Here is a 15,008-nt window from a genome sequence, read left to right on the forward strand (position 1 = left end):
TTCCCAGAGTTTTTCTAACTGTAAAACATGTAAAAATTAGCTTTTATTTCAGGATTTATAGGTTCATTAAGAACGAAATAGTCAGAGTTGAAATTTTCAATGATTTTTAAAAATCAGTCATTCTGCAAATCATAATGATAAACACAATTAAAGGCGTGAAATTTCACTCTTGGATTGGGAATTCTGAATTGGGACAACTCTTGGCTCCACAAACCTGACCCAGAAAAATGTCCCTTGGAAATTGGAAATGTAGATTCAGGGGATCAAGCTTTATGGGATCAATGAGTGTGATCCCAGAAAGAGCAAAGATTGCCTCAACCTCCATGTTGTCCATATTAAAATGCAACATCTTGGCTGGAGTTATCAAAGTTACAGATCAAGCATTCCTCACATCTGAGGCTATTTATAGTCAAGGAGTCATTGTGAAAAATGAGCAATACTTGACCATTATAACTTCATTCATCCTTAGGATGTCAGAGGAGTCGGTCATCTTAGCTCCAGGACATCTCTGCAGGAATTCATCAGGCAGAGTGTCCTAGGTTCAATCATTTCTAGCTGCTTCATCAATGACCATCATAAAGTCATAATTACTTGCTGACAACTGCATAATGTCCAACAACATTCATTATTCCTCAGACAGACAATGAAGAAGTCCATGTCCAAATGCAGCAAGACATGGACAATATCCAGGTTTAGGATGACAAGAGGCAAGTAATATTCACACTACACAAGGCCAGACAAAGATCATTTAAAATAAGTAGTAATCTAACCATTCCCTCTTGACATCCAAGGGCATTACCATCCTGGGGTTACTACTAATCAGAAACTTAACTGGACTGGCCATATAAATACTGTGGCTACAAGAAGAAGGCAGAGACTATGATTTCTGCTCTAAGTGATTCATATTCTAACAGCCCAAAGCCTATTCGTTATCTATAAGGCACAAGCCAAGGGTGTGATAGAATACTCCCCACTTGCCTGGATGAATGCAGATTCAACAACACTCAAGAAGCTTGACACTATCCAGGACAAAGTTGCCCACATGATGGGCACTGCATTCACAAACATTCAGTCCCTCCATCAACCAATGCTCATTAGCAGTGACATGTACCAACTTCAAGATGCATTGCAGAAATTCAGCAAGATTCTTTACAGAGCTCCCTCCAAAACCATGACCATTAACATCTAGAAGGACAAGGGCAACAAGTACATGAGAACACCAATACCTGAAAGTTTCCCTCCACACCACTTGCAATCCTGACTTAGAAATATACCGCTGTTTCTATAGTACCACTGTTGAAATCCTAGAACTCCTTTCTAAATGACATTTTAATTAAAAATAAATATAATAATTTAGCTTGTTTGGTTCAAAAGTCGACAAATTATATTTATTAGTTCAAACACAATAAATCAATATATACATATATAATAAAATAGATATTTCTCCAGTACCTGTCCTTGCGGGATTGGACTACTCTTGATCCTAAAAGGAATGCAACCACTATCGAGCAGACCAGCATTCCCAGGCCCAGAAATATGGCCCTGTCCTCTCCTGCTTTCAGGGCAGACACCATTTTACATTTCTCCTGAGCTTCTCGTCCTGTTGCTTTTTTGTAATTTCTGAAATGCAAACCAACTGTGTTAGTATTGATGATCTAATATTTAAGTAAAAACTTTGGGTGAGGGTCATTCTGAAGATTTGCATTATTATCTGTTGAGCCACAAATATAGGAAGGCAAGATCAGAGTTTTGGTTCGCAATTGAAAAAGTCAATTGAAAATTAACACATCAATGAGACATAAGGAACAAAATGGACAGCGATTCCAAGCAATCCAAACATAAATTCCAAGATTCACCAACTGCTGACCTCACCAAAATATGCAGGGGAGAAGGAAAGGTACATTTCAGACTCCTGCCAGGGGTACTGATACAATTGGTAGATGCTGGAGATGAGGGGAGGAAAATTTGGATAACATTCTCTTTCCTCTTCGTCCATTCCAACTGTTGTCCAGAATGTGTGAATCAGTCCTTGTTCTAATGAGACCACAAAATAAAGCAAAGCACTTTTGGGGTGCAGGCCACCCAAGTGAATTGAAATGCACATTCTCCCTCACTATATCACTTGATTTCCCTCTTTCTAGGTTGGAAATTGGGAAATTAAAAGCCTTCTCACAGCTATTTCTTTCCTAATTCTGCTATCCTGCAGATGTGGATGGACAGGTCATCCAAGGATGTGAAGGTTAGCTAGCTTGGCTATGATAAATTGGCTGCAGTATCTATGGGTGTGTAGGCCAGGTGGATAGCCAAGGTGAAAAGGGGTTATGGGGATGGGATGGGAACTCGGTGTGGGTTGGATACTCTTCACAGGGTCAGTGCAGACATGATGGGCTGAATGGCCTCTTTCCACACTGTAGGGATTCTATGATTCTATGAGAGTCCATGATGGACACTGCTCAGAAAAATTACCAAGCGAACCCAATACCTGATCAGCTGCACAATTATCCCCAAACTCAATGATGGGAATGCCCAGTACATCATTGTGAAAGACAAAACAAAAACAATTGCAACTATTATCAGCCAGTAACGGCAAGGAGATGATCTTTCTCAGCTCCTCCTGAAGTCCTCAGCATCACCGATACTGATGCGCAGCCAATTCGATTCACTCTATATGACATGGCTGAAGGCACTGGATACCGCAAAGGCAGGGCCCTGGCAACAGTATAAAGACTTCTGCTCTAGAACTAGCTATGCCCACTGGTTAAGCTGTTTCAGGCCAGCTACAAAACTAGCATCTACCCAGCAATGTGAAAAATTGCTTAGGTATGTCCTAGCCACAAAATGCAGGGCAAATACAACCCAGCCAATTTTTTAAACAATTCTTTTTGTGAGATGTTGGCATTGCTGGCTAGGCCAGCGTTATTGCACATGCCTGATTATCCTCAAGAAGGTGGTGGTGAGCAACCTTTGTGAACTGCTGCAGTCCATGTGGTTTAGGTACAACTACAACGTTGTTAGGAAAGAAACTACAAACATTTGAACATAAGAACCAGGAGGAGGAGTAGGCCACCTGGCCCTTCGAGCTGCTCCACCATTCGTGGCTTCAGCTCTACTTACCCACCCTCTCACCATAATCTTTAATTCCTTTACTCTTCAAAAAATTATCTTAGCTCGAAAAACATTTGACGAGAAGCCTCATATTTCACTGGACAGGGAATTCCACAAATTCATAACCTTTTGGGTGAAGAAGTTCCTCCTCAACTCAGTCCTAAATCTGCTCCTCCTAATTTTGAGGCTACGCCCTCTTGTTCTAGTTTAATCCACCAATGGAAACATCCTCCCTACTTCTATCTTAACTACTCCCTTCATAATTTTATATGTTTCTATAAGAACGCCCCTCATTTTTCTAAATTCCAATGAATATAATCGCAGTCTACTTAGCCTCTCCTCATAAACCAATCCTCTCAATGTCGGAATCAACCTAATTAATCTTCTCTGCACCCCCTCCAGTGCTGGTACATTCTTTGTCAAGTAAGGAGACCATAACTGCATTCAGTACTCCAGGTGTGGCCTCACCAGCACCCTACACAGCTGCAACATAACCTCCCTGCTTTTAAGCGTAATCCCTTTAGCAACGAAGGACAAAATTCCATTCCTTCGAAATTACCTGTTGCACCTGCAGACCAACCTTCTGCGATTCATGCACAAGGATACCCAGGTCCCTGTGCACAGCAGCATGCTGCAACTTTTTACCATTCAAATGATAGTCCTTTTTATTGTTATTCCTACTAAAATGGATTACTTCACATTTATCAACATTGTACTCCATCAGCCAGACCTCTGTCTACTCACTTAAACTATCTATGCCCCACTGCAAACTTTCAGAGTCCTATGCACACTTTGCTCTACTACTCATTTTTGTGTCATCTGCAAACTTTGAGACACTATACATGGTCCCCAACTCAAAAGCATTTATATAAATTGTAAACAAATGACGTCCCAACACTGATCCCTGATGCACACCACCAGTCAGGGATCACCAACCAGAAAAGCACTGATTTATCCCCACTCTTTGTTTCCTGTTAGTTAACAAATCATCTATCCATGCTAATACATTGCCCGTAATGCCAAGCACCTTTATCTTATGCAGCAGCCTTTTGTGCAGCACTTTGTTGAATGCAGAGAAAGTGAGGACTGCAGATGCTGGAGATCAGAGTTGAGAGTGTGATGTTGGAAAAGCATAGCAGGTCAGGCAGCATCCGAGGAGGAGGGGGAATCAACTTTTCGGGCATTAGCCCTTCATCAGGAATGAATGCCTTTTGGAAATCGAGATACACCATAGCTACTGGGTCCCTGTTGTCCACTGTGCTTATAATGTCTTCATAGAATTGCTGCCTCCTCGGTCCACTCTTGATCATCAGCAAAGTGATGGTAAGTGTCATTGATAGTGCTATCAAGTGGCATTTGCTTAACAATAACTTGCCCACTAATGCTCAATTTTAATTCTGCCAATGCCACTCAAGACTTTTTTCAAACATGAACAAATGTTGAACTCAAGAGACAAGATCAAAGCATCCTTGATATCAGGCAGCATAAAAATGAGTGTAGCACCAAGGAGCCCTAGAAAACTGAATTTGATGGAAGTTGGGTCACACTTTCCATTAGTTGCAGTCATACTTAGCACAAAAAAATGTTTTTGTGGCTGTTGGAGTCCAGCAGCTCAGTCCTGGGCCATCACCCTCTGGGCTTTCTCAGAATTGCAGCTTTGGCACTTCTTCAGCTGCTTCATAAATGACATTGACTAGAAACTGACCTGAACCAGCCAAATGAATACTGCATAATACAAAAGCAGGTCAGAGGCTGTGGGAATTTAGTAGCAATTAACTCATCTCCTGACTCCTAATTCAACTTGTCTGTACCAGCTACAAAGCACAAAAAAGGAGTGTGATGGAATCCTCTCCACTTGCCAAGATGAGTGGAGTTCCAACCTACGCAACAACCTGACACCATCTAGAACAAAGCAACTCACTAGATTGGCAGTCTATCCACAACCTTAAGCATTCACTTACTCGATCACCAATGCACAGTGGCAGTGTGCAACATAGACGTATCTTTTCAAGACCATAAGACCACAGATTCAGGAGCAGAATTAAGCCACTTGGCCTATTAAGTCTGCTCCACCCTTCTGATCATAGCTGATATATTTTTCAACTCCATTCTCCTGCCCTCTCCCTGTAACCCTCAATCATCTTATAATCAAGAACCTATCTATCTCTGTCTTAGCGACAGAGAATGACTTGGCCTCCATTGCCTTCTCTGGTAATAAGGTCCACAGATTCACCACCCTCTGGCTGAAGAAGTTTCTCCTCATCTCAGACTCCTTGGACAGCAACGTTCAAACCCACAATCTGTAAAATCTAGAAGGACAAGGGCAATAGACAGTATATGGAAAGATCATCATCTGCAAGTTTCCCTCGAAGCATTCCTCACAAAACATTCTGATGTGGGACCATATCACAGCTATTTCACGGTCACTACATCAACACACTGGAATTCCCTTCCTGACAGCACTGTGGGAGTACCTACACCACACTGACTATGAAGTGTTTATGAAGGCAGCACACCACAACCTTCTCAGGAACAATGAGGGATAGCCAATAAATGTACATCCAGCTGGCAATGTCAATTTCCCATGAACGAAGAAAGAAAATATCACACTCCAAACAGATGGCAAAGGCCACTTTTTGGCCTTTTTGGCCTTCCCATAGTTCTGCAGAGTCTGAAAAGCTTATGTATATGAAGGTCGCAATTCTGAATATTGTCTGATAGATTTAATGGTAAATTAAGTCTTTTTACTTTAAATGAATATATGAATATAGATAGATTGCTCCTACCGAGAACCAGCACGAACACGGTGGGCCAAATGGCCTCTTACTGTGCAGTGGCAACTCTGTAATTCTGCACGTCTGGATATAGTTACATCACTGCCAATATAAACAGATAAAGTGTAATATTGACAGTAAGTCAGAAAATAATATTTTCAGATTAATATTAAAGAATTTTCTGTTTTTCAACTATCCTCTTTAGATTACACCTGGATGCACCTTTTGTTTAATTTTATCTTCCTTCTTAGATGCCAGCTCAAGCTTAGCCCATAGGTATGATTGGCAGCCTGACCTTAAGCTGAACTTCCTTCCCTATATCTGTTTGCTTGCACTGTCAGCTTCCTCACCTCTGCAAATATTAGCCTACACCCTGCTCTTTTATCTTTACTGCTGCTTCAAAAACCCCAATTAATTCAAATTCATCCACACAGTATGATGGTACACTTTCCACCAATAGCATAAATGGATTCTAAAAGTAATCAGGCATGTTTGCCTCCACTGCTCTACCTGGAAGGTTATTGCACAAATTTGTCATGGTTTGGACAAACTTTTCTTAAGATGGGTCCAAAAATCACCTTTTACTGGTTTGAACTTGTGACACCTCTTATATCCTCCCATGCTTCAATTTAAAATTTAAAGTACTCATTGGAGTAATCTTTCAAGGTTGGGAAATTTCCCACCACAGCTACCCTCCCAGGCAAAACACTCCAGATCCTGCATCACCTTATGGGAGTAAAATGTTTTCCCTAAGTCCCTTCAAAACTTCCTGCCTTTCACTTGAAAGTTACAACCCCTTCTTACTGACCCTTCAACTCAACAAGTGCCTTCTATTCACCCTGCTAAAGTCCCCCATAATCTTATACACGTCTGTCAGGTTTCTCCTCAACACTCTCTGCTCCAACAAAACAATCTGAGCTTATTCAGCCTCTTTCCCTTCTCTTTTCCTCTTCCAACCCCTTGATCCTTTAATCTCCCCCCTTAGTTGTCTTTTGCTGCGCTTTGAGTCCACTTCCATCCAAATCCTCACCCTCACATATTCCAACAATTTTTTCTATAACTTTGACAATTTAATATACTTGTTGGGCCAAAGGGCCTGTTTCCACACTATAGGAAATCTATGATTCTAAATTCTGTGGTTGCCAGTTTTAGCCAGTGATAGGTTAGCTCAATATTTTTAATTCATTCACAGGATGTAGGAGTCGCTGTCCAAATGTGCAAAATGTGTGTAAAATCACATTTTAGTCCTATCTCCAATTGTCTTCATATACACATGACCCTGTCCCGCAAAGGGAAAGCTTTTTATAAATGCTTGATTTGACCCTTGCTTTTAAACACCTTCAGGATATTCGAAGAAGATTCAATAAAGATCAATGTTCTCCAGAAGCCTACTTCAGAAAATGGAAGCTTCATCCAAATACTGGTAAATTGTTGTTTCAGGCTTACATGAGCAAACCCAGGCTAACCAAAGACTGTGTGCATGCATTGTGGGTGAGAAAGTTTAAGTGTTTATTTTGCATAATTCTAATTTGGTTTGTACTTTGTGGTTGGTATTAACCTGCAAGCTACAGTTTCTATGGTGGCTCAGTGGTTAGCACTGTTGCCTCACAGCGCCAGGGACCTGGGGTCAATTCCCACCTCAGGCGATTGTGTGGAATTTGCACATTCTCCCCTTTCTGCATGGGTTTCCTCCGGGTGCTCGGGTCCTCCCACAGTCCAAAGGTGTGCAAGTTAGGTGAGTTGGCCATGCAAAATTCCCCAGAGTGTTCAGGTGTTCTGGTTAGGTGCATTAATCTGGGGTAAATGTAGAGTAATAGGATAGGGGATTGGGTCTGGGTGGGTTACTCTTCGGTGTGGAATTGCTGGGCGGAAGGGCCTGTTTCCACACTGTAGGGAATCTATTATTCTAAATTCTGCAGTTGCCAGTTTGAGCCAGAGATAGAGGAGCTCAATATGTTTTTTTCATTCTCAGATGAAGGAGTTGCTGGCCAAGCCAGAATTTATTGTCCATCCTTAATTGCCCAGAGGGCAGTTAACAGTCAAACACATTGCTGTGGGTCTGGAGTCACATGTAGGCCAGACCAGGTTAAGATTGCAGATTCCTTCCCTAAAGGACATTAGTGAACCAGATAGGTTTTTCTAGCCATTGACAATGGATTCATGGTCAGATTTTACTGAGTTCAAATTACACCATCTGCCATGGCGGGATTCGAACCTGGGTTCCCAGAGCATTAACTGGGTTTCTGGATTAACAGTGCAGCGATAATATGACCAGGCCACCGCTTCCACAGGGAGCCAGAGGACCAGATGAATGGAGTCCTCAGAGTGACTCAAATCGCTACGTTGTGTTCGCAGCATATATAAATAGGCAACTTGATGCAACATAGCACTCGATTCCAATTTACAAGAGAATGCTCGAGTTGAGTGCTTCAGATGTTCGGGCAAGAAGGGAAAGGGGTATTTGGTTGCATTTGCCTGAGCTTTATCCACTTCCAAGAATTAGTCCTTGTCCAGCTACAGAAGAGGTTGGTTCATCAGTATCTAGTAAGCGATTATGGTTTATTCTACCTCTAAGGCTCAAAATAGTATATCTTGAGTGAGTGGTGGGTAGGAGAACATAAAAATCATAGATAGAGACGTCTACTTACAGTGAAATCTGTAGCTGAGAGACATCAGACACCACAATGTCATGTTAGTGGGGGAAAGCAACTGATTGGTGATTGTTTCTGGTCTTTAAGTTTGTGTTTAGGTCTCCAGTTTTTCTTTCTGTCTACTCATAAAAGACTGATACTGGTATAAAAATATTGACAAAGTGTAAAAAGCAGGGTAATTAAGTAAAATATAATAGTGATGGCAGGATGGGGGATGTGTTACTGCTGCAGCATGTGAGAGCTGTTGGATACCACGATGATCCAGAGTAAACACATATGTGTTAAGTGTTGTACCTCAAGGAACTTCAGATCCTGAGTTGAGAAGTTGCAGCTCAGTTGTAGACTTTGCGGCACATCAGAGAGTGGGGAAGTTACCTGGACACTTTGCGCCAGGAAGTGGTCACACCCCTCAGATTAAGTCATCCTAATTTTGTCAGTGATCAGGAACAGGAGGGTGTAACTGCAGGTAAAGGAATCTTGTGACCCAGGTAGCAGCACCCAATGGGCTTCAGCCCATATAACTGTGCAACATTTCTGAGTTTCTTGAAAGATTATAGTGGGAACTGCAGGGAGGATGAGCAAACTGACCACAGCACCAAGGTGCAAAAAAAATTCAGTTGTGGAGAGGGGGTGGGGCTGTGGTAGGAAATAAAGACATAGTAATATTGGGGAACAGTATAATTATGGAGATAGATATTGTTCATTGTAGCTGTGAGGATGAGCTCTGAAGACTGTACTGCCCAACCACTGCCAGGGTCATGAACATGGAATGTTGAATGCAGCAAAATACAAACGGTCTCCCATGCGGGAAAAGAAAAACTTTCCTTGAGGAACACCTCTGCTGGGAGTTAATAAAGAACTCTACCTAACACATCTTCAAAAAAAAACAGAAACTCCATCTGAAACTCTGCAGTCCCGACTAAAGCACAATCCATGCCCAACAAATTGATGAAGTCTTAATGGTGCTCCTCATGATTGACTGCAAATATCACCAACCAAATATCACAACACAGTAACTGATCTGAGTGATAAACTCTCAGGTTTCAAGCCTACACAGAGGATGTGGACAATCCTCAGTAATTAGAGAACAGACGCATCCACAATGAACATTTCAAGTTGTGACTGTGACTAGTTACTGAACTTGTATGCTGATAGATCCACTCCTGCAGCATCACAATCATTCTTCCTCTGTCTGCAACAATGAAATCTTTGAATGGATTGTCAATTTTGACTTCAAACTCTAACTTGCTTAGCCAGCTGCACAAAAACCATTTCTCTTAGAGTTCTCCTTTCCAAGCTGAAAAGACTAAATTGTCTACCCAATCTTTCCCTATACATCAGCTCCTTGTCACTGGGAATCCACCACATGGAACTTCAATGTGCTGATTCCAGCATTTGAATGTCTCCCTTTTTTCATAGTGTCTAGACCAACATAGAATTGGAGGTGAGGTCTGACCATAGAGCTATACAGTTTTAATATTACTTTTTCTGATTTAATTTCTAGCATCTTGGCTGTGTAGTTCTTTATCCCGGAGTCAAAACGTTTGTTTCATCTTTAGCAATTGCACTATCATGGATTATATGTCACAAGCATTTTTCTTTCATATATGCAGTATTCTACATTAGATTTTATCTACCTTGTATATATTTTTCCAAGGTTTATTTAGCAGGAAAACATTCTGCAGAGCCACTTCAGTTAATTATTTAAAAAGAGTGGAAGATGAGGTCTAATCAGGAATCAATTTGACTGATAACCAGGACTAAACCTTTTTGCTTAGTGAAAAGCTTATATGGACATACCATTAACAAAATGACTGAATAAAGGTATATAAAAATAAAATGTTGCCATGGTTCCAGAGATCTGATGGTGGGTGAAGAGTCACCACAGCAGAGGAGAAGGACGGGCTTATGAAGGAGTGTCCTTTATGATTGCCTCAGCTGGTGTGGGAATTGAACCCATGCTGTTGATATCACTCTGCATCACAAACCAGCCATCTAGCCAATTGAGCTAACCAAGCCCCTACAAAAAAAATCATATTTTAAATATAATGTTGTTACAATTGCAGTAAATAACCAGCTATCAAATTTTAATTTCCAATTGTTATAACATTACATGGGCAAAAATAATTTTTAGAAAGGAATAGACATGGATCTAAAATGGCTGCAGTGGTAACTCGACCACAGATTCAGACAAATGTCATAAGACGCATGTGGAATAAACAAAATCTTCTACACTGAAATTACCATTTGTATCCATATACATTGAAATCAGGCAACTGAGTCACCATCAAGAAATTTGTATCTCCTGTTTTTAAATCACCCGTGTATAATAGTTTAAAACATTAGGGAGACCAAAGGCTTTCTATCAGTCAGCCAGTTTAGAAACATAATGGAACCTAACTCCAGAAATATACATTGGGCTATGTTTCATCAACTGCTTTTGAGAAGGAAAATGGATTTGTAAGACCTGGAAGATGCTGTCTGTGCCTGATTCTTCATCTTTTTAAAGAGAATACCTGGTAAAAGAAACAAATTGAGAAAACAACCATCCACTGAGAACTGAAAACTGCAAATCTGCTAAGGATTGACATCAGTCGACAATTACACAACTAAAGGTTAGTTGAAGTTAAAAACCCAACAGCTCAAGAATTCAAAGGAATTTTAAAATGTACAACCTTTACTGTCCCTAGCTATACCAGACATTGATCTTTTTAGGCTTATTACCTTCGCTTATCGGTGTGTTTGATGTCACATTACTATTTTCAGGGTTAGTAGATAATATTTCTCTTTCTCTCAAGAAAACCTTTTAATTGGCTCCTTCATTTTGAAGGAGTAACTACATTTTTAATTCATAAACTGTGCAAAAAGAAATAAATATTTGCTGTGACCAACAGAGAGGAGTTTAAAAAGGGGTGAGCAAATTTTCACTCTTCACCTGATTGTAATAATCCTTTCCCTTCAATTATAAACAAGAGAACTAAACTAGCAATTCCTGCAGACAATGTTGTGTGTGAAACATGTGAAACGTCACACTTTTTCTTCTTTTGAAGTTTATCCTTTCTGTTCATGGTATGCCACACTGCAGCTCAACTTTTTGTCACTAAAAGCAATATTTGATAAACAAAGCTTCGTTTTATAAATGAAGCAGTGCAAGTCATTGCTTTACTTCTAAAACCTTTGTAGCTCCTAGTTACTATGGAAATATTGCTAACCATATTAATGGCATTGGATATGCTGGTTTATACAGAGGGTGGTGGTGGAGGGTTGTTTTTCAGGCTGGAGGCCTGTGACCAGTGGAGTGCCACAAGGATTGGTGCTCGGGTCCTCTACTTTTCATCATTTATATAAATTATTTGGATGTGAGCATAAGAGGGATAGTTAGTAAGTTTGCAGATGACACCAAAATTGGAGGTGTAGTTATCAGCGAAGAAGATTACCTCAGATTACAACAGGTTCTTGATCAGATGGGCCAATGAGCTGAGACGTGGCAGATGGAGTTTAATTCAGATAAATGCGAGGTGCTGCATTTTGGGAAAGCAAATCTTAGCAGGACTTATACACTTAATGGTAAGGCCCTAAAGGGGTGTTGCTGAACAAGGAAACCTTGGAGTGCAGGTTCATAGCTCCTTGAAAGTGGAGTCGCTAAGATAGAATTTGGTATGCTTTCCTTTATTGGTCAGAGTATTGAGTACAGGAGTTGGAAGTCATGTTGTGGCTGTACAGGATATTGGTTAGGCCACTGTTGGAATATTGCGTGCAATTCTGATCTCCTTCCTATCGGAAAGATATTGTGGAACTTAAAAGGGTTCAGAAAGGGTTTACAAAGATGTTGCGAGGGCTGAAGAATTTGAGCAATAGGGAGAGGCTAAACAGGCTGAGGCTGTTTTCCCTGGAGCGTTAGAGGCTGAGGGGTGACCTTATAGAGGTTTATAAAATCATGGGGGGCATGGATAGGATAAATAGACAAAGTCTTTTTCCTGGGGTGAGGGAGTCCAAAACTAGAGGGCATAGGTTTAGGGTGAGAGGGGAAAGATCTAAAAGGCACCTAAGGGACAACTTTTTCACTCAGAGGATAGTACGTGTATGGAATGAGCTCCAGAGGAAGTGGTAGAGGCTAGTACAACTGCAACATTTAAAAGGCATCTGGATGGGTAGATGAATAGGAAGAGTTTGGAGGGATATGGGCCAGGTACTGGCAGGTGGGACTAGATTGAGTTGGGATATCTGGTCAGCATGGACGAGTTGGACCGAAGAGTCTGTTTCTGTGACTCTATGACTCCATATGCCTGACTACACCTCAGTCATAGAGTCACAGGGTCATACAGGACAGAAACAGACCTTTCTGTCCGACCAATCCATGCTGACCATAACTCCAAACTAAACTAGTCCCACCTGCCTGTGCTTGGCCCGTTTCCACCCAAACATTTCTTATTCATGTACTTATCTTTTGAACTTTAATGTACCTGCATCCACCACTTCCTCTGAAAGTTCGTTCCACACATGAACCACTGTGTAAAAACAAGTTGCCCTTTGTGTCATTTTAAAAACATTCTCCTCTCATTTTAAAAATATGGCCTCTAGTCTTGAAATCCCCTATTCTTGTGAAAAGACAATTGCCATTCTTCTTAGGATTTTATAAATCTCTAGAAGGTCACCTGTTAACCTCCTAGACTCCAGTGAAAAAACTCGCAACCTATCCAATCTTTCCTTATAACTCAAACCCTCCAATCCCAGTAACATACTGGTAAATCTCTTTCTAACTTAATAATATCCTTCCTAGTATAGGGAGACCAGAACTGGACACAGTACTCCAGAAGAGGCCTCACCAACATCCTGTACAACCTCACCATAACGCCCAACTCCCACACTCAAAAGGTATAAGCAATGAAGACAAGCTGCTGAATGCCTTCTTAACCAACCTATCTACACACGCCGTTCTGCTACAGCAAGCTTATTGTTAGCACAAATTCGCTATAACATGACTGACAAATTAGGGACACTGTTTCTAAAGTGCAAAACTTTTAAAACATGTATTGTTATAATGTGATTCTGGTCCCATTAGTTTAAATGATACTGCTATTATGTGATTTTCTTATAACACAGGATTGCACGAGAATGGAACTACCACATTATAGAAGAACTGACTGTATGTGACGCAAACTTCAAAGAATTATGTGGCTGAACCCTAGGTCTCTCTGTTCTACAGCACTGCCCAAGGCCCTACATTTAAACATACAGGGCAACCCCCATATCTGTGGAATCATTTTCCACGGTTTCAGTTACCCACGGTTTACCATGGCCTGATCATATTATAGAGAACCTTCTGGAACCAGGAACTAGGAGGTAGCTGGGAAGGTAAATTTTCCATTGAAATAAATGGGTTCGCTCCTATCCGTGGTAGGTCTTGGAACGTATCCCCCATGGGTACAGGGTGAACGACTGTATAAGTTTAACAAAAATGCAATAGCTTGCATTTATCCAAATTAAACTCCATCTGGCACTCTTCAGCCAACTGACTCGATTGATCAATATCTCGTTGTAATTTTAGACAACCTTCTTCATGTTCACTATATCACCAATCTTGTTTTCATCAGTAAACTTACTAACCATGCTTTCTATATTCACATCCGAATCATTTTATATAAAATAATAAACAAAAGTGTACCCACCATCTATCCCTGTGGAACAGTGCTGGTGACAGCCCTCCAGTCCAAAAACAACCCTCCACTATCATCCTGTCTCCTGCTGTTAACTGAATTTTTTATCCAATTGGCAAGCTTACCCTGTTGTTATTAATTTTTTTCATAAGAGATGCAATTTCTGAAATACATCTACCGTGAATGCTATTTTCATTTCTTTATTGTGTGGGCGGGTGTGGAAAAAGTCACAACTTTTCATAGTAATGCTGGAAAATGTCAATGACTTTAAGAAGTCATCTACCTAGCAATGTGGAAATTTGCCCAGGAATGTCCCCTTGATAAAAAGCAGGACAAATCCAATCTGGTCAATTACTATGCCATTAGTCTATCAGCAAAGTGATGAAAGGGATTGATAGTAGTGCTACCATGCAGCTCTTAGTCAATAATAACCTGCTCACTGATGTTCAGTTTTGGTTTCACCTGGACCATTCAGCTTCTGATGTCATGGCTGCCTTGGATAAAAATGGAAAAAGAAGTAATCTCCAGAGGGCAAGTGAGACCGATTACCCTTAACATCCAGGCAGCATTTGACCAAGTATGGCATTAAGGAGCCCAATCAAAAGTGAGTCAATGGAAATTGGGGGGGGGGGGGCAAACTCTCCACTGATTGGAGTCATATCTAACACAAAGATAATTGTGGTAAGTTTTTGTTTTCTTTTGACTGGACAGACAGTTTAGATATTTCAATAAACCTACTCAGACAGGCCATTTGGGGCGGGTGGTATTTGAACCCAGGCTTTCATGCTCTGAGATAGGGGCCTATCACTGTGCCACAAGAA

The 15,008-nt window shown here is 40.9% G+C and overlaps 1 protein-coding gene across 4 annotated transcripts in view; it reads right to left on the reverse strand.

The window, feature by feature from the left end:
* The window catches only part of s100p (S100 calcium binding protein P), a 65,854-nt gene that overhangs the window by 9,259 nt on the left and 41,587 nt on the right, over nt 1–15,008 (reverse strand). For 2 of the 4 annotated variants that reach the window (XM_072572583.1, XM_072572585.1), the window contains 2 exons: nt 5,892–5,981; nt 1,453–1,620 (listed from right to left, as the gene is read on the reverse strand). In XM_072572583.1, coding sequence (XP_072428684.1) covers nt 1,453–1,620; nt 5,892–5,981 — 258 coding nt within the window. Of the gene's footprint in view, nt 1–1,452; nt 1,621–5,891; nt 5,982–10,997; nt 11,047–15,008 lie in introns of all 4 variants that reach the window. The other 2 variants (XM_072572587.1, XM_072572584.1) reach the window with 2 other exon arrangements.

Source organism: Chiloscyllium punctatum, chromosome 6 (assembly GCF_047496795.1).
Source record: "Chiloscyllium punctatum isolate Juve2018m chromosome 6, sChiPun1.3, whole genome shotgun sequence".
Lineage (NCBI taxonomy): Eukaryota > Metazoa > Chordata > Chondrichthyes > Orectolobiformes > Hemiscylliidae > Chiloscyllium > Chiloscyllium punctatum.